Source organism: Lontra canadensis, unplaced genomic scaffold, assembly GCF_010015895.1.
Source record: "Lontra canadensis isolate GAN:19392208 unplaced genomic scaffold, GSC_riverotter_1.0 scaffold199, whole genome shotgun sequence".
In the NCBI taxonomy this organism is placed as follows: Eukaryota; Metazoa; Chordata; class Mammalia; order Carnivora; family Mustelidae; genus Lontra; species Lontra canadensis.
Window position 1 is genome coordinate 1,365,878 of NW_022631193.1, and position 22,694 is coordinate 1,388,571.

The 22,694-nt window shown below is 49.8% G+C and overlaps 2 protein-coding genes and 4 non-coding genes across 14 annotated transcripts; 1 reads left to right on the forward strand and 5 right to left on the reverse strand.

Annotated features, from left to right (window-relative positions):
* Positions 1-3,845: 3,845 nt before the first annotated feature.
* Positions 3,846-3,918, reverse strand: TRNAK-CUU. Its single transcript has one exon. It is a non-coding gene; the product is annotated as a tRNA-Lys (tRNA).
* Positions 3,919-4,289: 371 nt separating this feature from the next.
* On the reverse strand, positions 4,290-4,362 carry TRNAV-CAC. The gene has a single exon. It is a non-coding gene; the product is annotated as a tRNA-Val (tRNA).
* Positions 4,363-4,653: 291 nt separating this feature from the next.
* Positions 4,654-15,756, forward strand: TRIM41 (tripartite motif containing 41). Of its 9 annotated transcripts, XM_032848022.1 has the most exons (8): positions 4,658-7,067; positions 10,650-10,745; positions 12,525-12,755; positions 13,321-13,343; positions 13,542-13,669; positions 14,154-14,329; positions 14,905-14,968; positions 15,423-15,756. In XM_032848022.1, the coding sequence occupies exons 1-8, from the start codon at positions 6,258-6,260 to the stop codon at positions 15,542-15,544; spliced, it is 1,650 nt and encodes a 549-aa protein (XP_032703913.1). In that variant the 5' UTR covers positions 4,658-6,257; the 3' UTR covers positions 15,545-15,756. The 9 variants fall into 9 exon arrangements, 8 of the variants coding, with proteins under 8 accessions (XP_032703911.1, XP_032703912.1, XP_032703906.1 ...); XM_032848020.1 differs by having other exon boundaries at positions 4,654-7,067; positions 12,492-12,755; positions 13,321-13,669; positions 14,154-14,335; XM_032848021.1 differs by having other exon boundaries at positions 4,654-7,067; positions 12,492-12,755; positions 13,321-13,669.
* An 875-nt stretch (positions 15,757-16,631) lies between these two features.
* On the reverse strand, positions 16,632-21,055 carry RACK1 (receptor for activated C kinase 1). The gene is made up of 8 exons (XM_032848030.1): positions 20,840-21,055; positions 19,715-19,886; positions 19,046-19,193; positions 18,716-18,811; positions 18,194-18,304; positions 17,641-17,781; positions 17,136-17,246; positions 16,632-16,744 (listed from the first exon to the last, which is right to left on the reverse strand). The coding sequence occupies exons 1-8, from the start codon at positions 20,946-20,948 to the stop codon at positions 16,679-16,681; spliced, it is 954 nt and encodes a 317-aa protein (XP_032703921.1). The 5' UTR covers positions 20,949-21,055; the 3' UTR covers positions 16,632-16,678.
* Positions 19,331-19,407, reverse strand: LOC116861489. Its single transcript, XR_004381500.1, has one exon. It is a non-coding gene; the product is annotated as a small nucleolar RNA SNORD96 family (small nucleolar RNA).
* LOC116861490 lies at positions 20,477-20,544 on the reverse strand. Its single transcript, XR_004381501.1, has one exon. It is a non-coding gene; the product is annotated as a small nucleolar RNA SNORD95 (small nucleolar RNA).
* Positions 21,056-22,694: the final 1,639 nt, after the last annotated feature.

A 22,694-nucleotide genomic window follows, 5' to 3' on the forward strand; every position in this document is an offset into this window, starting at 1 on the left:
TTCATCAAAATGTAGATATAAATTAGCCAAAAATAAAATTAGTTTTACATATGCTTCAGAAATGATTGTTTCTTCTAAATTAGGTGTTATTATCTATTAAAAACAAAAAGCATATTGAAATATCAAATTCTAAGTCAATGTTATTTAAATAAAGCTGAAAATTTAAAATTTGAAATGTAATTAAATCTTTTAAGTATTTTCTAAAAATAAAACTAATCAATTCTAGCATTGAATGTCCATAATTGGGATGAGGCTTAACGCATGGTATATGTAGATCTCTATATCTGCAAATGTAAGATTATTATTGATGATTTAATATTGCAAAATGGTTTTTTTTTTTTTTTTTTTTTTTTGGTCACCTATGCTGATTCTGGAAGACCTGTGGAGACAGGAATTGGAATGGAGGCGGAGTTCTGCTGAGTCGGGATCCTTGAGCATCTTCAGTTTGTAAGCCCCTATCCACCAAACCACTGGGCAGGAGGTCCTCTTGTATGAGTCTAGTTCTCTCATCAAGATCACCAGGGGCCTGCAGGTGGCTCAATCCATAGAGGCCTTACCACATTCCTTTACTAGACCATGTATGGAATTTGACTCTACAGATCTGTTCCTCTTTTTTTTGTACATCTTGACTCCCTTGGCCTCAGTGGAAGCTTCATTGCTACCTTTACTCCTATTCTGACTCCTCCATCTGTCTACTCAATACTATCTCCCTGGAGAGTCACACTGCGATTGACAGCTTGACCCAACCTCTACCCCACCCATCTGTGGCTCCAGCAAAGACAGCTCTCCCCAAGCTTCCGATCCATGTGTCTTGGACGTGTTTCGACATGTCCAACCTGTTCAAGACTGAACTCCTTACTTCTCTCTCAACCCCCACCCCACTCCTTAGTGTTAGAAGGTGGAGAGCCAATAATGTATCCTCTAGAGTGAGAAGGCACATTAAGAGGGAAAAAATAAAGCAAGCCATTCCGTATCACTTATGGAGAGTTTCATTCAGGGTAACTTACTGATAGGGACTATGGGTGGGAACAGACCATCCAGGTGGTGCTGTGCCATTCTCCACAGCTATTCTCTGTGCAGTCCAGACCTTAATCCTTAGATTTTATGGAATGAGGAGTATGGTGGTGAGGTCACAGGGTAGTTATCTAAAGTGGTGCCATCTGTACATCAAAGGATCTCTACTAGTTACCTAGGGTGGTGCCTTCTGTGTGCCACTTTAGGGAAGATCAGAACAAGCCTTCCCAAATTCTGTGTCATGGCATTAATTAACGTCCACGGGCCTGGAACATGTAGTGGGAGGGAGGTCATTGCCCTGGCTTGAAGAGGATGGAGGGCCAAAAGTAGAGTCAGTGTTGGCTGTACTCCTGCCCTCAGACTTTGATTTCTGTTACTAAACCATCTAAAGCAGAACCCAAGGAGCCCCCTCTCCTGCCCAGGTATAAACCATGCACCTAGCTCCTTCACCCACTTCTCCCATCTGAATGCTGACTCCCCACTGCTGTGCTAACTGCTTCCTGTCTAGACCATGACTGTGTACCTCCAGTTCCTCTCTCTGACTCAGTCTCACTCCCGTCACACCTTCTGGTCACCGTTCCTGAAGGATTTACCTTCTGAAAGGTAAATCAGAGAGAGTTCTTCTGCCTCCATGGCCACCTTTGCCAAGGAGGAGAAGGACCAAAACTCCTACTTTCCTTGTGTTTGCTGAATGTCTGAACTGATCAGCGCTTGCCTCTTTTGTGCTAAGAGCAGCAGATCACTTACCATGTGGAGGCCAAGAAAAACAAGGCTGCATCCACCTCGAGTCTAGCCCTGACATAAGTACAGCCATCTTGACAAAGCAAAAGCTGGCACCTTGCACCTCCTCTCCACCCGCTCCCCTCCCCTGGGTAGTATGTGTGACATTCCCCAGGCACCCCTGGCTGCCCTAAAAGAAAAACAAATAGTTAACTTGCAGAGATCACAATCCTGCAAGACAGGAGTCTCCCTTGGTTTACAAATGTCCTAGAGATTTACAACAAAGAAGCTATCTTAACAATGTCGCCCTCCCCACCATAAAACTAAAGGAGGCTGAGGCAGAAGGAAATGTAAATAAAGTTAAATTTCTTCTAAACCTAAATCTCACTAACAAGGACACTTGATAGGAGAAATGTGAAACTTTATCTCTAAACCTCCAAGATAGTGTCAGCAATCATTCCCAAGCATATCACCCACTGATATACATCTAAAGGGTCTCACAAGAAGATTTTTATTACTGGTAATGAATAACCTTACCAGTTTTCCCCAGACAATAGCTGGCCCCTCAAGGTCCTGGAGACCTCGCTTCCAAAATTCCTTAGAGACTTACATCATCCATAACCCCCTTTGTCCTCACCCACCGCTGAGTCCACCCCTACTCTGCCTTTTAAAAACTCTAACTGTAATCTGGCTCGGGGTCCAAGTCCCTACTCTGCTGTGTTGGGTATACTTGGGCCCAAGCTTAAGCTTGTCAAATAAACCCTCGTGTGATTGCATCGGTGCTTGGCTCCTTGGTGGTCTCTCGGAGGCAAAAACTCGGGCATAACAACCAGAGGGATTCCCATTTGGGCCTGGCTGGAGGGGCAACCGTGGAAGCAGTGGAGGGGAAAGAGAAGCAGGAATTGTAGCAAAAAGCTCTAGCGGGGATGCCCCTAGCTTGCTGGGAGATGGCAACGTGATGCCTGTCCGCTTTGGCTTCCCCTTAATGAAAGCCAGGATTCCATTTCCAGGGAAGAAGGAAAAAAAAAAAAATTAAAACCCTGAAACTACAATTTGCAAATGAATCCACAAATATTTGTCCAAGAAAAAATGTCAAAGTTGAAACTCCTGGGACACAAGCTTATTTAGGACCATTAATTCCAAGCTAAGACCATACAGTAAAAGTAAGTCCCATGAGCCAGGTAGGACTGTACCAGCAAATCTGCCTATTTTACAAACTTTGGCCAATTCCTGTCCAGACAGCCCTTATACGGTGTCAGGCTAAACTTCCCCTAATTCCCGTCTTCGACACAGGACTCTCAAGACTGACGGCGATTCAGCCCTCTGCTTAGCAAGTCCAGCAAACCAGCTTTGCGTGCCTGATAGACTTCTCCGGCGGTCTGACGGGTATCCAGGGAGACTCGTACATACAGAAACCTTGAAAACGGACTGAATTTGCAGGACTGGAAAAGCAGTTCAATTGAAGTTAAGGAAGAATTTTCTGAAGAGACCAGTAAACTGACGATGTTCGTGCTAGGGTTTTCCAAAATAAAGGATATTTTTACATGCCTCTCTGCGTAGGGGCAACATTTCCCAACAGATGGACCCTTAAAAAGAGGAATGCACTGAAGAGGGCCTCCCATCGGGAAGGGCACTCTTGTCTCCCCGGAAAAAGACCCCGCGGCGCGGCGAGAGCGCGAGAATGCTCAGCCTCTCAGTCACCCAGTAAAGTGGTCGCGAATCGGGCAGCCGTTGGGTCCCCCTCAGCTTCCGGGAGCCCCGCCTCACCCTGCGCTCCTGCGCGCCGCGGACACCGGACTGCCAGTCCAGTCCAGAGAAGGGGCCCCATCCGCGTTGATCGTAGGCGGGCGGACTTCAGCGAGCAAAATGGTGGCCCAAGGAGCAGGCACTGGGGGGAACTTAACCCCGGGCAGCACCGACCGCGTCCTTGCTGCCTAAGCCAGCGGGGCCCGGGCGCTGGGAGCAGTCTCTTGTTGGGCTACCGGAAGCCACCTGCCTAGTTCCCGCGCCCCGGGCCACGGGGACCGAGTTCCACTCGCTGCGGGTCTGGAGAGAACCTCATTTCAGAACCTTGCTTTAAAAGTTGTTTTTTCCCTTCTTAAAAGGGCGTGCGCCCAACGTGGGGCTCGAACCCACGACCCTGAGATTAAGAGTCTCATGCTCTACCGACTGAGCTAGCCGGGCACATACGTTAGCTTCCTGTTCTATCCCAGAAGACTGAAATGCCCACGCAGGGACGAGGCAAATGTGGAGCACCTACTGTGTGTCCGACCATCCTCGTGACTAGGGCTGGAGGAGCCGACGATAAGGCTGCCTCAAACCGGGAGAGGAGGCTCTGCTCACGCTTGCGGGGGAAGAGCAAGAGATCAGCTGAGGAGCGAGCCTCAGTTTACATTGGAGCATTTATGGAGGGCGCGCTCCGCGCTGTCCGGTTTTACTGCCTGTCTCCTACAAGAAAAAGAGGGAGACGTGCACACGTTTTTTCCTCTGCGTGACCCCAGCCCCTCCCCTCCTTGGGGTGCAGGAGGGGCGCGAAGTGACCACAGACCAAAAGCTGTTTCCGCCCGGTTTCGAACCGGGGACCTTTCGCGTGTGAGGCGAACGTGATAACCACTACACTACGGAAACTCACGCCAGTAGGTCTTGGCAAACACCACCCTGAAGCTACATAGGTTCGGGAGTGACCAGGTTGGACGAAGCCAGGGCTCCGAGCGGCGCGCGTTCCCTGAGCCGGCGGCCGAGCTGTGTTCGGGGCTCGCGGCCACACTTCTCCGGGCACGGCCTCGTCTGGTTGCTCACCCACGAGCATTGCTGGTTCGGGCGTGTTCAGCCACCCTTCTGAGGAAGCGGGCGTCCTACGGGCGCGTCCCCACGGGCAAAGCGCCTCCAGGACCGGGTGAGTACCGCGCGCCCAGTCCGGGCATTCCGGGGCGGCGGCCGGCGCTCCCCGGGAAGTCGGCCCGCGAAGAACGCTCCTGTCACTGCCCCTGCAGGCTTCCCTGTCTTGTTTCATTAAAGGAGAAATTCTTCAGAAGCCTCGGGTATTGTTTCGGTCACCCCAAAGGTGTATTTGACGGAGACGCCCTGCGTCCCAAAGCGGCACTTTTAGTCACACAGTCCCGCAGCCTGGACGGGAGCCTCTCGGATAAACTGAGCACCGCAAACAAGGTTTGACGCCCTGCTCTCGGGTTGGGCCGCGTGCACGCACACCTCGAGGCGGTGTGGGCACGGGGCGTGCGTGGCGCCCAGCGCCAAGCTTCATCGAATGAACCGACGGCCCCAAACTCACCCACCGTGTGCTCAGCAACCTGCTAACCGCTTTGAAATGACGGTGACTCTAATTTCACAAAACCCTCTGACAGGGACGCTTGCCCTTACTTTACATGAGCAAACGCAGGACGACAAAGTTACCAGATACACCCGACATCCCGTCCCGTGTTGCAGACGGTAGCATGGTTCTACACTTCTCAGCACCTCGCTTTCCTCACCTCATGACACATCCTGAAGAGGATTCCCTTTCTACAGCTAAAGAGTGTTTCACTGTGTGAACGTTCAAGTCATGATTTCGCTCCTCCTTTACGGAGGAGCAGTTGGACGACTCGTCTGAACGATACGGCAGCTAGCGCAAGGCAGTTCCTCAAACGCGTGTGGAAACGCCCACTGTGTTGGGGGAGGATGGGCAAGGACTCCGATCCCCGCCCCGAGCCCTCTCCGAGGAACTCTGAGTTCCCAAACAACAAAGTCCGCGGCCTAGAAGGGCCGGAAGTACTTGAGGATGCTCAACGGGACCCGCCCCTCCGCTTCCGGAATCGGCTGTGGGGAGTCCCTGGTGCAGTCCTCCGTGTTCGGTTAGTAGGATGGCGCCCGGCCGACGCGGTCACGGCACCGAGAGCGGACAGCCGCTAACCGCTTCCGCCGTTCTCCGAAGTTTACCCCCAGTGGCGGGGGATGGGGGAGGCCGGTTCTTCCAGGTCGTCCGCGTTCCCTGCTCCTTCATATTACAGAGACGAGGGCCTCCATCGTTCTAGCCCTCCCGCCCTGTTCCCGTGTGCCTGCTAGAGCGTCTCCTCGCCGTTTCCTGTCGCCCAGGGGCCCGGGAGGAAAGAAGGGGGCGTAGCGCTACCGCGGAGGGAACTCGCGAGCTTAGGGGACTCGCAGACACCGGAAGTGTTGGAAGGAAGACCGGAAGTGAGGGGGCGGAGCCAGGAAGTGAGGAGGGGCGGGGGTTTATGAGGAGGCCAAGGGAGCGTTGGGACAGATTTGCACTCAGGGCCACCTGAGGGACTTGGCTGTATCGCTGAGCTGTGTCCCCTCCACTCGCAGAGACACGGTTGTCGTCTAGGAGTAGGGAACTCTGTGTGGAGGGGTGGGTTGTCGGGAGGACCTTCCTCTGTCTGCGCTTGAGGCAAGGTGTGGAGAGGCGGGGTGGGGGTGGGGCCGGGTCGTCAGGGCGTCTGAGAGGGAAGACCCCCGCCCCCCGCCCCCCCCCACCGCCCTTCTACACTGGCTGACTGGACACTAAGATGGCTGCCGTTGCCATGGCACCCAACCCTGTGCAGACCCTTCAGGAGGAGGCGGTGTGCGCCATCTGCCTCGATTACTTCACGGACCCCGTGTCCATCGGCTGCGGGCACAACTTCTGCCGAGTGTGTGTAACCCAGTTGTGGGGAGGGGAGGATGAGGAGGACAGAGACGAGTTGGACCGGGAGGAGGAAGAGGAGGACGGAGAGGAGGAGGAAGTAGAGGCTGTGGGGGCCGGTGGGGGGTGGGACACCCCCATGCGGGATGAAGACTATGAGGGCGACATGGAGGAGGAGGTCGAGGAGGAAGAGGAGGGTGTGTTCTGGACCAGTGGCATGGGAGGGTCCAACTGGGACAACATGGACTACGTGTGGGAGGAGGAGGACGAGGAGGAAGATTTGGACTACTACTTGGGGGACATGGAGGAGGACCTGAGAGGGGAGGATGAGGAGGACGAGGAGGAAGTGCTGGAGGAGGACGAGGAAGAGGAGCTAGACCCCGTCACCCCACTGCCCCCGCCTCCAGCCCCTCGGAGGTGCTTCACCTGCCCCCAGTGCCGAAAGAGCTTTCCCAGGCGGAGTTTCCGCCCCAACCTGCAGCTGGCCAACATGGTCCAGGTGATTCGGCAGATGCACCCAACTCCTGGTCGAGGGAGCCGTGGGAGCGAGCAGGGCATTTGTCCCAAACACCAGGAAGCCCTGAAGCTCTTCTGCGAGGTGGATGAAGAGGCCATCTGTGTGGTGTGCCGAGAATCCAGGAGCCACAAACAGCACAGCGTGGTGCCGTTGGAGGAGGTGGTGCAGGAGTATAAGGTGAGAGAAGTAGAGGTTGGGAGTTTAGTGGGGGTGGAGAGGAAGTAAGAGGAGTTGGGAAAAGGAAACATGTCCCCTCCTAACCCCAGAACTTCATGCCCTGGTGCGCTGATTCTCCTTTTAGCACTTAACTGGCCTCAAGGTGGGTTAGACTGAGAAGGATCCTGCACACAGACAAAGCAGAACAGTGAAGAAGACCAGGAAGATTGGCTTCCTCAAAAGAAATTGGGCAAAGCCCGGGTGATAGCATATCATTGGGTTGCATCTCTTAGGAAAAGCACTCCTGTTTCCCACTTCCAGTGTCTCTTAAGTGTAGGAGTGCAGGTGACAGGCTCCTTAGGCTTTACCACCAGTCTCATTTTCCTCTGGATGAGTCTTCACTCTGTCCTTGACTCAGACCCCTAGAGTTGGGAATTAATTGGGGCCTCAAAGAAAAAGAAAGTGCCTTAAGGAGCAGGAATGTAGAAATGATTACTAGTGTCATATGCAGATACTCTTCACTTGCCGTTTGATGGGCTTCTCACCTACCCCCGATAGGGCTTGTTTCTCCTCACGGACTTTTGCTGGATCTGCAACAGTCTAATGTACTGACTAGAACTTACCTTTCCTGAGAACGCAGGGGAAAGGGAGATGCTTCTTAAGTCAGAAGACCGGGCTCTGCACTTGCGAATATTCACTCAGGCATCTCTGAAAGTTTTGGAACTCTAATTTCTCCAGGATTAAAAGTTAATTTTTACTGAACAGTTAACTTATGATGTACACCAGGAACTGTACTAAGCACTTTTCATGGACTGTCTCATTTAAAACTCAAAACAATCGTGTAAGTTTGATATAGTTTCTATCCCTGTTTTACAGGTTAGGAAACAAATTTAAGTAATATACACAGGGCCACACAGTTACTAGTAAGTGATGGACTTGGTTATGATCCCCCTCTCCTGTGCCAGCGCCCCTGCATACTGTTAACAGTGTCACCACCATTTAGATGTCTTGTTTGACTTTCCTGACATGTGACTTCTTGGAGTCTGATTCTAGTTTGGTTAATACTTTGCACTGTACTTCTGGCCTTCAGTCTTTGGGGATATAAGTGAAGATCTGTCTATGAGACAGCCAGCACAAATAGGACCACTTAGTGAAAGCTGGGATCAGTTTGAAATAGTGGGTCCAGGAGGAAGAGAGGGTAGCTCCCATGTGCGGAACTTTTTTGTATTATGACCCATGTTTTCATATCTTCTCACACAGTAACCTCATTTAGGTAATCGTATCATTACCCTAATTTTAGAGTAACCAGTCTAGAACTTCTCAGCTATGAGTAACAGCTAAGACAAACCTAACATCCTTTCATGACAAGTAACTGTTTCTTCCACGCAGTGATTGTCCCAGTTACTGGGGGAGTTTTCAAAAGTACAGTGGGCCCTACCACTCGAGATTCTGAGTCAGAGACAGGGAGATTATCAGAATATCTTTAAGAAAACCCAGTGTAGCATGGGAATCACTGCATTGGTAACATCACCTGTTTTTTAAACCCTGCATTATTGGGGAAAGTTGTGATCTCCTTTTGTCTTTTTTTACCTCTCTCTCTCTTTTTTTTTGACTCCTAGTTTACCATACACATCAATGGACAGTTTGTTAACTGAATCTTGGGGTGGACTCTTCATGGGCGTTCCACCCCTTCTCCACCCTCCTCCTACAGGACTCTTCTGAAGAGCTTCTGAAACTGGATTTTAATTTGTGTTAGCCACATCTGTTGTATGCCAGCCCAGTAGGGCTTTGCAGTTTGAGGAGGCCATATAGATGCTAATAATCTGCCATTAACTGATCAGCAGATGTAAATACATATGTTTTACTATATAGAACTAAATTGAGTGATTCCTTTTCTAACTTACAGGCTATGTTATGGGCAGATAGTTAATCCTTTTCAAATATGTACATTAACTAGTACTAGCTTGAAACAGTGTTGCTTTGTAGAAGTATTTCTTTATTGAATAGGTAATAATACAAATGATGTTTAAATAAAGCTCCTAAAAAGTTGAAAGCCCTTGATAATTTTTCTTAAATAGTACTCTGTTTGGATTTGTGCTTATGAATTTTTTGTCAATTTTCCAGTATTTAGGAAAAATATTAAATGAGAAATTTAAGCATCATAAATTCTGAATAGAGTTGGAGAAAAGTAGAAAGTAGTATGAAAAGAGAATTTTTTGTAGTTCATGCTACTTTCATGTTAGTGATTACTTGTAATATTTTTAATGTTTTTTCTACAACCACTTATCCTGTGCAACAACTGCCTTTTGTACTCTGGGTCAGTAACCTCTTTAGTTCAAGGGTCATTATCAGGTTGTCATTGGCAGCTTAGACACAGGTAGAGAATATTAGATAACAGTTACTGATCTTTGGTACATGCCAGACTGTGTGAAGCATACTGTCCATTAGGTAGATTCCGTTATTACCACTTCCTGTGTAAGGTGAGGAAACTTGAAGTGTAGCTTGCATCAGGTCACTTGGATACATTCAGGTTTAGATTGGAGTCTAGACTTAAGATCTTCTGCCCTGTACTGCCTCTCAAGGAAAGGAGAGAGAAAGGCAGAAGTAGTAGGAAACGTTGAAAAGGGAAGAAAACAGGTTGGGCTCATCTCTGGTCTCTAACAGTCTTTTAAAGAAAAATATTCTTTTACAAGTGATTGGAACATAGAGCTCAATGCATATTGGCTGTGAAGGTTAAAACCATAGGAAGAGAGGATTTTTGTTCTCTTAGTAAGTGAGTGGGAGAGAAATGGACAGGGAGGCATAGAAATAATGTGGGGCCCCTGCCCCCCTATCTTGGGGGAAGCATACTTAAAAATCATGACAGTGCCTCAGAAGTATTATAAAGGTTGTACTCATGTTCCTTGGGGTGACAGGAAGTGGGTGCAGGGAGGATCTGGACCATGGTCGGGTAGCTGGGTTTTAAAGGAAAAATGCCTTGGGCCAAATGGCGAAAGGCAATCCCAGGTAGAGGGAGCAACATGGATAAAGATATGCAATTACATTCAGGAAAAGACAGGTAGTTTTATGTGGCTAAAACTAAGAGTCTGTATTAGAAAGGGTTAAGTAGAGGAGAGGAGGCTAGAAACGTAGAGGCAATGAGGGCCTCATATTTTGCAGATGGTGGAGAACCACGGAAGGATCTTTAGGACGGGAACAAAATCGTCAGAGAACTTTTTAGAGATGAAAGTTACAAGGAAGATTGCTAATGAGGGGGAAGGGACCATAGGTAGGAACATCATACAGGAGGACTTCATGTGATGAGGGCTTCAAGCCAGGTCCACCCCAACTCTGACTATGGAGCCTGTAGTCCTCAGGATCCTACTTTTAGAGGATCTGGGGTTCTGTACATGGCTTCTGTACATGGGTACAGGCAGAGTATTGGAGGCATTTGTCCTTTGAAGAGAAGAAAGGGGAGGAAGGGATTATGATGCTTATTTGATATCTGTGGTGGGGATCAGGCTTTGGGCCCCAGTGCACTGCAGGGAGGATGGGGCAGATGGGCACTGAAAGCAGGTGCCTCTCCCATCCCAGACCTCTAACCTTCCTTTCCCATTCCCTCAGGCCAAATTGCAGGGACACGTGGAACCACTGAGGAAGCACCTAGAGGCTGTGCAGAAGATGAAGGCCAAGGAGGAGAGGCGGGTGACAGAGCTGAAGGTGGGTGAATGTCCTTGATAGGGCTGACTGGCTCTGTAATCAGGGCAGGGAAGATAGGCTGCGTACGCTCAAAAGTGGTGACTAGATTCCCTGAAGAGAGGCAGCCGAGGCCTGGGAGAGAAGTAGGCATATTCTCAGGATCTGGAAGAGACAGGGGCTTTGGATGGTAGAGAGTTTGTTTCTAGGTTCCAAAATAGAGTGGTAGCAGGCCTGGCGAGGAGAGGTTGGGTCCCTGGCCCAGGGCTGCAAAAAAGCAGGCTTACCACCCAGATACCTCGCTTCAGGCCCAGTCCCCACCACACCAGATAGCACAGAGGGCAGAAGTGAGCAAGGAAAATCCATGTAACAGCCATCAGAGAAGTTCCAGTTCCTGGGAACTTTATAGTTCCCAGGATAGATGGCAGAGCAGCCCTGAGCAGGAGAGGGGGTACCAGGGTGTTTAATGGAGGATAGGAATTTGTGACTGTTAGCATGGCAGAGACTGAGTCTTTTCAGTCCAGTGTTTCTCAGCTGTTTCTCATGATTGATCACCCCTCCCTAAAGAGTATTTTTAGATATTATTTCCCCTAATATCAACCCTTCACTCCCAACTCTGTACCTGTTTTTGTAAGGTCAGCAAGCACTGAGAATGGCTTGGCACTGAGCTTTGGAGACCAAGCCTCTTCCCTCATCTCTCCCGTGCCTACTGCCCTGGTCAGTGAGGGGTCTTGCCACTTCCCAGGCCTTGTGCTTATTTTTTGCACCAACATATTAGGAACTGTGCTGCTGGCAACTGCCAGGGACCAAGTGGTGGAATCTGAGTCTGGGAGTCATGGAGTCCTCTTGCCCCTAGTCAGATACTCAGATTGTGACTTCTAGGGTCCTGGGTTATAGAGAGATGATGTCAGGATCTGAGCGTCTCTGGGACAGAGGGTGAAACTGACTTCCTTCACTCACTTGGTCAGTCAGAACTTCCTTTCCCCTCTCTGGCCTGCTATACTATGTATACTATGTCCCAAGAATGTCTCTAGCTGATGGGTGGAAAGCATGCCCTTATCTAAGAGTCCCCAGCCCAGGCAAATGGGATGAGAGTGAGCAGAAGTTTTCTGTCATTACATTTAGAAGTACTTACACCATGATGCCCATGATTTTGCCTCTTGGCTGTTAAAATGTAAAATATTATTTGGCTCTTTATAGGAAAAGTTCGCTAGACTCCTGATCTAGAAGGATTAGGTGACTTTTCTCAGGTCATTAGTGGTATAGTCAAGATCTTAACTTGACATCTTGATTCCTGAATTTTTTGTTCATTCATTTCAAAAAGTTCTTACTAAGGTACCTACTTTGTGGTTGGTGCTCTTCCAGGGTCTGAGGACCTTGTGGTAAACAGAGATTATGCAGTGGTGGAAAAGGATGTTAAAAGATACTTCAATGTAAACATACTTTTAAGATTAATGCCATGATATACAATGATACTTATGGGGGTGGTCCTGATTTAGATCTGGAGGGGAGAGAAGACTTCTCTCTAGGAATATCTTTAAACTTAGACCAGAAGGATGAATGAAGTTAGTTAGCCAGGGTGGAGGTAAGTTGCAGACAGAAATTGTTGAGTTTGAGACCAGTATGCTGGGGGTGTGGGAGTGGTGCCCGGTAAGGCTGGGAGGTGGGGAAGGGGACAGGGGCCTCTTTCCATTTGGGATGTAGGGCTCCGTTACCTTGGTTGAGGGGCAGCAGTTGCAAAATTGGAAGTTTATGTTTCTGTGTGTTGAGGTGGTATCCACCATCCCCTTTGCATCATCCCAGAGCCAGATGAAGTCAGAGCTGGCAGCTGTGGCCTCGGAGTTCGGGCGGCTGACACGGTTTCTGGCTGAAGAGCAGGCAGGGTTGGAGCGGCGCCTCCGAGAGATGCATGAAGCCCAGCTAGGGCGTGCAGGAGCAGCAGCCAGCCGCCTGGCAGAGCAGGCTGCCCAGCTGAGCCGCCTGCTGGCTGAGGCCCAGGAGCGGAGCCAGCAGGGGGGCCTGCGGCTGCTCCAGGTGAGCAGTGTCCCCTTCCTTATCACCCCTTCTCCCCAAAACCCCTATTTGCTCTGTCAGGCAGTGCTTACCAAACGTCTGTTAAGAGCTGCCTCTCTCCTCATTGAGAGGACCCCACAATGATTTAACCTAAGACCAAAGGTTTTTTGAGGCTGGGGACGGAGTTAATGCCAAATGTGGTGTGCGTGTGAATATACCCAGTGAAAAGAAAGAAGATTCAATTGTAGAATGAGGGTTTTAAAGGAGAGTTGAGGAAAGAAGTTTTGACAGAGATATCCTGAAAAAAGATTCACAAGTCATGTTGTGAAAATTCTTTTACTGGGGTTGAAAATTCTGTTACTGGTCCCGTAACAGATTGAGATGAATTAGGTGTGCTGAGGCATAGGGATGACTGAGATAGACATACGCTTTTTGAGGGCCTTGAGGATGCTTTTTCTTACTCCCTGTTCAAGTTCAGTCCTTTCTCTGGCTGGAATCAGATTGGGAGAAAGGAGCTGTCTCTGTGCAGCTGACTCTCTCTTTGTCTCTTTTTCCCTCTCCCTCTTTTTGTTTCTGTTATTCCCAGGACATCAAGGAGACTTTCAATAGGTGTGTTGCCACCCTTTTCCTCTGTGACCCAGTGGCATCTGGTTCCCCATCCCTACCTCTCTTGGATATCCCGCTCCTTTCCTTCCTTCCCCAGGACCCGAGTTTCTGCCTCTGGACCCTCCTCTCCTTCCCCTCAGCTTTTGTTCTTCCCTCTGGGAATATCATGGTCCCACCCCCTGCCCGGTCCCCTTCCTCCAGGTGTGAAGAGGTACAGCTGCAGCCCCCAGAGGTCTGGTCCCCTGACCCGTGTCAACCCCATAGCCATGACTTCTTGACAGATGCCATCGTGAGGAAAATGAGCCGGATGTTCTGTCAGGCTGCCCGAGGTAGGGAGGTCACTTTTACGACCTTCCTTTGCCTTTCCCTTTATAAACCTGAGATTGGGTTCTGATTGGGTTCTGAGCGGGGGGAAGATGGGGGCCCCAGGCGGGGGGGGAGATTGGGGCTGAAGTGGAGCAGGATACAGGTAGGCTGCTTGGGGCCTCAAGCCAAGAGTAGCTTTTATCCTAGACCAGATAGGTGGTGGGAGGGGAGGAGGGGTGGGTAGCAAGAAGAGCCAGGGCCAGAGGTTAGACCCGTCCAGTGTCCTGGAAACAAGAATGGAAGCAAGAAGTGGAGGCCATAGAAACTCAAGTCTGGCTTTTAGGATGGGGTGGGGTGAGGACACCTGGAAGCCTGGGAGGGAGGGAGGCAAGGGGTGGACAGCAGGAAAGGCTGAATCTTAGAGTTGGCTACTGATGGGGAAAAAGTTGTTCTTTTGTTCAGTTGTTCTGGCGTATTTGTCCTCCCCCACCCCACCCCTGCCCCAAGTGGACCTGACGCTGGACCCTGACACAGCTCACCCAGCTCTGATGCTGTCCCCTGACCGCCGGGGGGTCCGCCTGGCAGAGCGGCGGCAGGAGGTTGCTGACCATTCCAAGCGCTTCTCAGCCGACTGCTGCGTATTGGGGGCCCAAGGCTTCCGCTCTGGCCGGCACTACTGGGAGGTAGAGGTGGGCGGGCGGCGGGGCTGGGCGGTGGGCGCTGCCCGTGAATCGACCCATCATAAGGAGAAGGTGGGCTCTGGGGGGTCCTCTGTGGGCAGCGGGGATGCCAGCTCCTCACGCCATCACCATCGCCGCCGCCGGCTCCACCTACCCCAACAGCCCCTGCTCCAGAGGGAAGTGTGGTGTGTGGGCACCAACGGGAAACGCTACCAGGCACAGAGCTCAACGGAGCAGACACTGCTGAGCCCAAGTGAGAAACCACGGCGCTTTGGCGTGTACCTGGACTATGAGGCTGGGCGCCTGGGCTTCTACAATGCGGAGACTCTAGCCCACGTGCATACCTTCTCAGCTGCTTTCCTGGGCGAGCGTGTCTTCCCTTTCTTTCGGGTGCTCTCCAAGGGCACCCGTATCAAGCTCTGCCCTTGATTAGCCTGCCACCCGCAGGGGCCCCTCTGGTTAGCACTTGGGGGGCGGGTGGTGGTGGAGGGTGGCCCATAAGTTTGGGGGCTCAAAGGCTCCTTCCACTGTTTGTTGCTTCCTGCTCCCCTTTGACCCAGGCCCACTTCTCCCTCTAGGAGCCTAAAGAATCCTCCTGGCCTGCAGCTCAGCCTTCTCTCACCTGCAATGTCTGTCCAACAGGTCTGCATGGGTCCCTGATGAGAACAGCTGCCTGGTTTCCCTTCCCTCTATCCACCCAGGGGTCTGAGTTTGAGTAGGGGATGAGGGGAGATTTAACTCCATTACTTAACTTCCCTTTCCCTGCCCCTGCTCTTCTACCTTGTCAGTTCCCAGGCTGGGGGTACTTGGGCAAGACACAGGTCTGCTCCCATTCCATTTTCTGATGCAAATTTTAGCTAAGGGATTTGGAAGCTTTTTTTGGGGAGGCAGGTTGGGTGAAAGGGTAGAGCTGGGTAATAAATGTCTATACTCTCCAGGGGAAGTAGGAGGGATTCTGAACTCCTTCCATCCCCAATTTCTACCTCCATAGACTGGCCAGAATTTAGCTTGAGAGCTCTGGAATGGTTGACATGATTGAAACTATATACCATTGTATCACCCAGTAAATTATTTTCTCCCCCTTCCTTTTTTCCAGCACTCAAACTAGGAGTAAAGCTCACCCCACCCAACCCCTCCAGGTCTTTTCACTGCCAGGCTCCTTTCCCCTTTGCTCAATGGAGTTCCTTGTGTCAGTTTCCAGCCTCTTCATGTCTTTAGTTTTCTCCATTTGGTGAGCCCTGACCAGGAGCCTGGGGACAGGGGTTTGGATCCCCAGAAGAGCCTTGGGTATAATCTATTTTTCTAGTAACCCCTTGCCTTCTGTCACTTGTCAGCTTTTGTCCTCTACTTTGATGGCAGAGGTCAATTTATGTTCCTGGGGAAAAGGGAAGATGGGTTGTGTTGTGGAAATAAAAAGTTTATTTGCTTCTTTTGTGGAGTCCTTTCCTTTAGCTGAACAAAACCAGGATGAGACAATCTCCGTAATAAGCCAGTTCTTCTGTGATGCCTGACAACTGAGGACTGATTATACTTTCCCGTGATAACCTACCTTTTGCACTGATCACCCCTTTCCCAGGTGTGATCTTATTCCCAGATGGTGGTACTCATCCCCAGCCCCATCTGAATGACCTACAGGGTTTTTTTAATTGAAACTTTTTAGGATGTACTTGAGATTGTTTCCTGCTTTATGTAGATCACTGCTTTGAGGCTTTTAAGACTATGGTTTTTCCAAGAATCTTCACATTTTCATAATCTCTCTGTGTCATTTTATCTAGTTGAAATACCGTAAAAGCTGGAGAGGTCTCATTACCATTAGGAGTTGATAGAAAAGGAAATGGAAAATCTGTACAGGCTACATCAACATGTTCGATGTTACTCCTCCGCCATTTGAGAAAAAAGCCTGCTGTGACTCTTATTTACAAATACCTGCAGACCACGCTACAATTTTTAATGTCCAACAATGGAAGGAGTAAAAAGTAATGATTAAGCAGCAGTTCTCATGAGAGTTGTTTCATCATAGATGAAGGATTCAAAAATCTCCAACAAAAAGATCCAACCTGACTGCCTACCCTAACTTGAGGCGTTTCAGAATATCTTCTAATACCGCTTTGAGCAATGACAAAATGCCTATTTGTTCAATTATTTCTTACGTGTTAGAAGCTAGAACTGAGGTTTTACTAATCCTGAAGAACATTTTCTCCAGACTTAAGGGAGGCCTAGAAGATATATAGCTAAGACACAGGATATTGTGATACAGCGCAGCATTACAAAGTAGCTTTTTTGCTTATCAGAGAAAGACACTTTCTAAAAGTCAGAAAACCAATGTTTTATTCCTAAAGCTCTGCCATATTTCTAACGGGTGCCAATGGTCACCTGCCACACACGCACCAGGTTGTCCGTGTAGCCAGCAAACAGAGTCTGCAGGGAGAAAGGATAGCAACAGATCATGTCAGAGCCACAGAACGCTACATTTCTAATAAGGATGGCCTTTAAGATTCCTAGTCTTCTAACCACCAGGTTGTAAGTGGTATGTATTCTAGAGAAGGCAACGGCTGGTATATTAAGTCATACTTTTATAAAATGGTTAAGTCATCTAAGGTGTTAACTGAAGGCAGGTAATCACTGACCGCTATATCAATTTACCTTCTGATGTGGGAAGATGTACTCTATTCACGGACACAGCTAATCTGGTCCTCCCAAATCACCCTGGCAAATTTTGTCATTTTAACTTTATGTCAAAGATACACCAAGGACATAAAGGGAGAGAGAAATGGTAGAAGCCAGGTCACTTAGGGAGAGACCTACTTACCTGGCCATCAGCAGACCAGGCCAGAGAGGTACACTGAGGTGGCTCTGCCTTGCTGCTTGTACTGATAACTTCTTGCTTTAGTTCGTCTACAATGATCTTGCCTTCCAAGTCCTGAGGAAGAGGAAAAAAATCCGGATAAGGATAGACTCTACTACCGGCATCTCTGGGTGCAGGGCAGGGGGAAAGAGGCTGAGGATGTTGCTGAACAGCCTAAAAATGCACAGAACTGCCTCTCTTCCTCCCCTCCAGAACAACCTAGACCAACATGTCATTTATGCTGAGATTGAGTAAGCTGTAATTTGCCATCCCCTTTAGCAGGCAAGTATCTACCACCACTGTAATTCCAAACATGGGAAGCTGTTAACTTGCTCTTCCTGGAGTTCCACTGATAGCCCCATGGTTCAAGAAGCTTGAATCCCATCCGTGACAAATCAGGAACTCACAACACTGCTAGGGCTCAGAGAATACAGCCAGGTGCTCTGCCTTAACTGTAGCCCACACTCACCCAGATCTTGATGCTGGGGCCTGTGGCAGCACAGAGCCAGTATCGGTTAGGACTGAAGCACAGGGCATTGATGATGTCCCCACCATCGAGTGTATAGAGGTGTTTGCCTTCATTGAGATCCCACAGCATGGCCTGGCCATCCTGGGAAGAGAAGGGAGTGACCAAAGCAGTATGCAACCTATTCCAGATGTTAATGGTTTCAAAATTCCGTCACTCCCCCCAACAAATGTCCCCAAAGCTAATGATTCAAATACCAGTATTTACCTGAGTGCCTTTCCTTTAATCCAGGAAACCTCACCAACCCTGCAACATCCTGACAACTTCTAAGTAAACCACTACAATTAGTTCTGAAAACTGAAACCTCCTAATCAATAGCTTCAATAATCAGCTTTACTGAAAACAATCTTTTTGTTTCAAAGAGTATGCCTTATTTATGTAATTTCTAGAAAGCAATCTCAAGAAATACTTATTCGTGGATTACTATCTCATTATTTTAAGTATTCTTTCTAAAACACTGTCCCCCACTGAGTAGTAACTCCCAGTTCCTGAATACCTTCCCACCAGAAGCGCAGAGGGATCCATCTGGAGAGACAGTTACAGTGTTCAGGTAGCCCGTGTGGCCGATGTGATTGGTTTTCAGCTTGCAGTTCGCCAAGTTCCATACCTAGGTTTGGGACATTGGGGGGTAACAGGTGAAGACACTGGTTCTGAATCCACTGGGGTCAGGAGGGCTCAAGACAGACAAAAAGGCACGGCACCTTATTTAAAAGCACTCAAGGACAGGGTGGACATTTTTCATTCTATCAGTAACAAAAAGGTTCAAAGAATCTGGGTCACCCAAGGACAATTATGATTAAAAGATTAACAAATGTTCTGTGTTGCTTTATGAGGGACATGGGCTTAATTAGCTACCTCAGAGCAAGTTATCAAAAACTAATGACCTGTATTTAGAAGACAACAATAGGAAAAGCCAACTGAAGGACAAAGCTTTCAAAGTTAGAGCCTATGACCACCTGGGAGGCAGGGGGAGCACACTGTGGCTGGTAAAGGCCCTACACCCTGGTTCCACGCTCACCTTGACCAGCTTGTCCCAGCCACAGGAGACAATAATGGGATTGCTGCTATTGGGTGAGAATCGGACACAAGATACCCACTCCGAATGGCTTTCATCCTGCAAAGGACAGAAAAGAAATCAGGAGAAACTGTCTTGTCCCTATGAAACCAGAACCCCACCACGCCCCCTTCCGTCACTTACATGAAGTATTCATACCCCCAGAACCCAAACCTTAATATTAACAAAACTCCTTTAGAGTCCAGGCCAGGCTTGAAATTACCACATACTGCAAAAGTTAAGAAGAGAAGAGAATCTTCAACATGTGCTCTCTGCATGTGCCTTCACGGTTACCTGGACAGTATATTTGCATACACCCAGAGTATTCCACAGCTTGATAGTTTTATCTCGGGAGCCAGAAACAATTTGCCGGTTGTCAGAGGAGAAGGCCACACTCAGCACATCCTTGGTATGTCCTACAAATCTGCGTGTGGTGGTACCCCTGAGGAGGAGGACTTGGTCAGTCTCTAAATGCCACAAACATCCTTTCACGTCACACTGTTTCCCTGGCCTTGTTCCTGTCTCACTGGGGCTGCCATTAATCACATGATCCTGGAAATGGGTCTGATCACAACAGGCATCCCTTCAGAATTGCAGGACATGTCCTCACTCCCACGTGGGGATTGGCTGACAATGTCATCTGTCATCACTGGGATCCTCCATTATGCCTGATGATCCAAAGACAGAGCTCCCAAGCTAACCAGCTTCAAACACTCGCCTACTCCCAACCACAGTGTGTAGAAAAACTGCTCAACCAGCCCACTCCTAACAATTCTGCCTAACTAATTAAAACTAGCAAGGATGGAAACCTAACAACCCCAACCAGCTTCTCTACGTACTCTCTTGCCTCACAGTTCCCACAGTGAACCTCACTGTCCCTTGGAAACCACCTCCCAACAGCATCTACCTCATTTCTGCTCAGCTTTTTCCCACTGCCCCGGAGTTAAATGAGCAGCTACTTGCGTTGTGAGATCCCAGAGACGAAGGGTTCCATCCCAGGAGCCGGAGAGGGCAAACTGGCCATCTGAGGAGATGACCACATCACTGACAAAGTGGGAATGACCCCGAAGAGCACGCTGAGGGATGCCATAGTTTGTCTCATCCCTGGTCAGCTTCCACATGATGATGGTCTTATCTAGGGGAGATTAAGAGAGAAACCCAGTGAGGAATCCCATAGCCACTTGCTGATAATCCAGGATCCCTCAAGGTCATTGCTGGACTCAAAAGATAACAAATTAAAAACACCAGGTGGTGGAGGAGAACCACAGGCTGAGAGCTGTTAGTAGTCAAGGGCAAGCGAATGGCTATTTAGAAAGGAGTCAAGCAGAACTAAGTAATGCCACAAAAATTAAACTCAGGGCTGCAGAACTTGATTAGACTATGGATGCCTTCTTCTAATATTCGGATCAACTCACCATCTCTTTTGAGTCTGCTCTGAGGTCTAAACCATGAACACTGCCGCTTGGGTATGGGAACACGAGTTACGGGATTCCTACAACTGCTGCTGGAAAGCTGCCTTACACGCCATGGGACTGGTTGCTTTCACTGAAACGTATTAGGCTCAGCAAGATTTCCAATTAAGCGCCAAACATTATCCTGGCCCCAGACTACTTTTAATAGTGGGTGGGGTGGGGGTGGGGTGGAAAGCACGGGCCAGCAAGGAGATTGGAGTCACGACGTTCCCGTGGAGTCCATCCACTACCCACTACGCACAGGGCCGGGCGGAAGCTCAGAAACAGCCTCTGGATCTCAGCACAGGCACTCAGATGGCATGTTGGGATCATCACCGCCCCGCCCGACCCCGTAGGCTCCTGTGCACGCTCAGCCACACCTGCGAGAAGGTGGGCAAGAAAGAAAACCCAACCCTGCGATCCTCCTGCCAGCCACGAGCTGATAGATCTCCATCTCGGCCAAGTGGGATGTCTCACGGGCTTGTCCGGGCTGAGACCTAGGGCCGGGGCCGCATACCGCAAGGCACACCCGAACCGAGTTTTCCAAGCAGCCAACTCGCGCGCCACTGACAACGCCAGGCGACGCGCGCAACCCCCCGACCCCTCAATCCTCTGCCCCGCACACCTTAGCTCGTACCTCGAGAGGCGGACAGTATCATGTCCGGGAACTGGGGAGTCGTGGCGATCTGAGTCACCCAGCCGTTGTGGCCCTTGAGGGTGCCACGAAGTGTCATCTGCTCAGTCATGTTGGCGGCGAGTGCGGGTGTCGCCGAGGCGACAAGGATGGAGCTGGATAGTTCAGAGAGACTAGCAGCACAGCCGCTCCCGCCGCGACCCTGCAGAGGAAAAGGGAGAGAAGGCCCCCGCCGGAACCGGAAATACCCGCCCGTTCGAACAAAAATGGCGGCCCCCGTCGTTCACTTCTGCTTAAGATGGCGGTGCCACGTAGGTTAAAGGGCGAGTTGAAATGACAAAACCTCATGGTCCTCTCTGCGACGCAACATAGTTTGGCAGTGTTATACAAAAACATGCTGAAACCAACTCCACCAAGTGTTTAAAAAGGCCTTCAAACGTCCACTGGGAATGGTGTGTAAGAAGCGGAAGAGCAGAAGTGCACGGCACGTTCCCGGAAGGATCGCCCGGCGCCTTCACTGCCCCCACGTGGCGCAGCGCGAGCGCCGCCCTTTCCGCTTGCTGCTCGGCTTCATTTCGAGGTGAGAACTGCGAGGAAGGGTAAGCAATATGAAAAATGTAGTGCTCGGTTTTTAAAGTGCACTGCTCAGGTGAACTGTTAAACCCTGACGGGTTGCCATCGCAGAGAGCGGCTGCTCCCTCAGGAGGTTTTTGTTCCGAGGAAATTGGGTAAGCCACTCCCTGTCCGGAAGGAGTTAGTGCAGGCGGAGATTCAGGCACGAATGGGTTACGGAGCGGAAAACCAGCGAGGAACGAAAAACTGGCTTGTGGGCTACTTGTCGGCTACCCAGCTCTCGCCGGGGCAGGAGTGCGGAGAGCCATCGCAGAAACAAAAAGGAGAGGGAAGGCCTCCGGGCTCTGACTTCTGGGGACTCGGGTGGAAAGCCGGCTTTGAGCCTCACCACCTCACAGAAAGGTCGGCGGGTCTGGGGGTCCAGGCGTATCCCCTCAGACGGGGAAGCAGTGGAACATGGCTCCCAGGCTGCTTACCGGCCTCCCGTATAACCGCATGGTACGTGAATATGTGGTGCCTCCCACTACCGCACATCCTTGCTGTTAAGAGACGATGCTGGCAGACGGCGCCCTTGTCACAAATTTTTTTTAAGGGGAAGATGCATAGACCAGAGTGATAGCAGTCGCTGTCATCTATGCAAAATAAGGGGGGGATTATACGTAAGTATTTATTTTTTGTTTGTAACACGTGTTACGTTTCACATTTGTGAAAGGAGGTTGGAAATAATATTACCCACCAAAAATGGTGTTGAGGAGAGTAAATGAGTTAAGATAGGTAAAGTACCCAGAACAATGTCTGGCAGAATGAATGCAGGCAAACTTAAACTCTCTAGCACCTTTTGGGTACCAGGTTCTGTTTTAAGTCTTGTGGGATACAGCTGTGATAAAAATGGTGAGGAGCTGGTTTTCTTGGAGTTCACATTTGCTGGGGTGAGCGGATAGGAGACTGAGAGGGAAATTGGAGCAACGAGAGAAAGGAGAAGTAGGAGACAGCCCTGTGGATATATGGGAAGATAAGATTTCATAAGAGAACTCGTATGGCAGGGGCGGGGGAGGGGAGAAGGAGTCAGTGCCAAAAGTCCTGAGCTGGAGTGTGGGGGCTTGGGAAAGCCAAACAGTGAGATGGAGGTGAGGAGCAGTTGACAGAGGGCCAGCAGGCTTGGCGAAGGGCCATGGCTTCTCAGGGTGGGGTCCTGTGTTTCAGGGGTCCCTGTTACCTGTCTCCATAACACCCCCAGTTAGCTGCCTTTTCTCTTTTCCAACACTGAACTTGAACTGGACCCCAA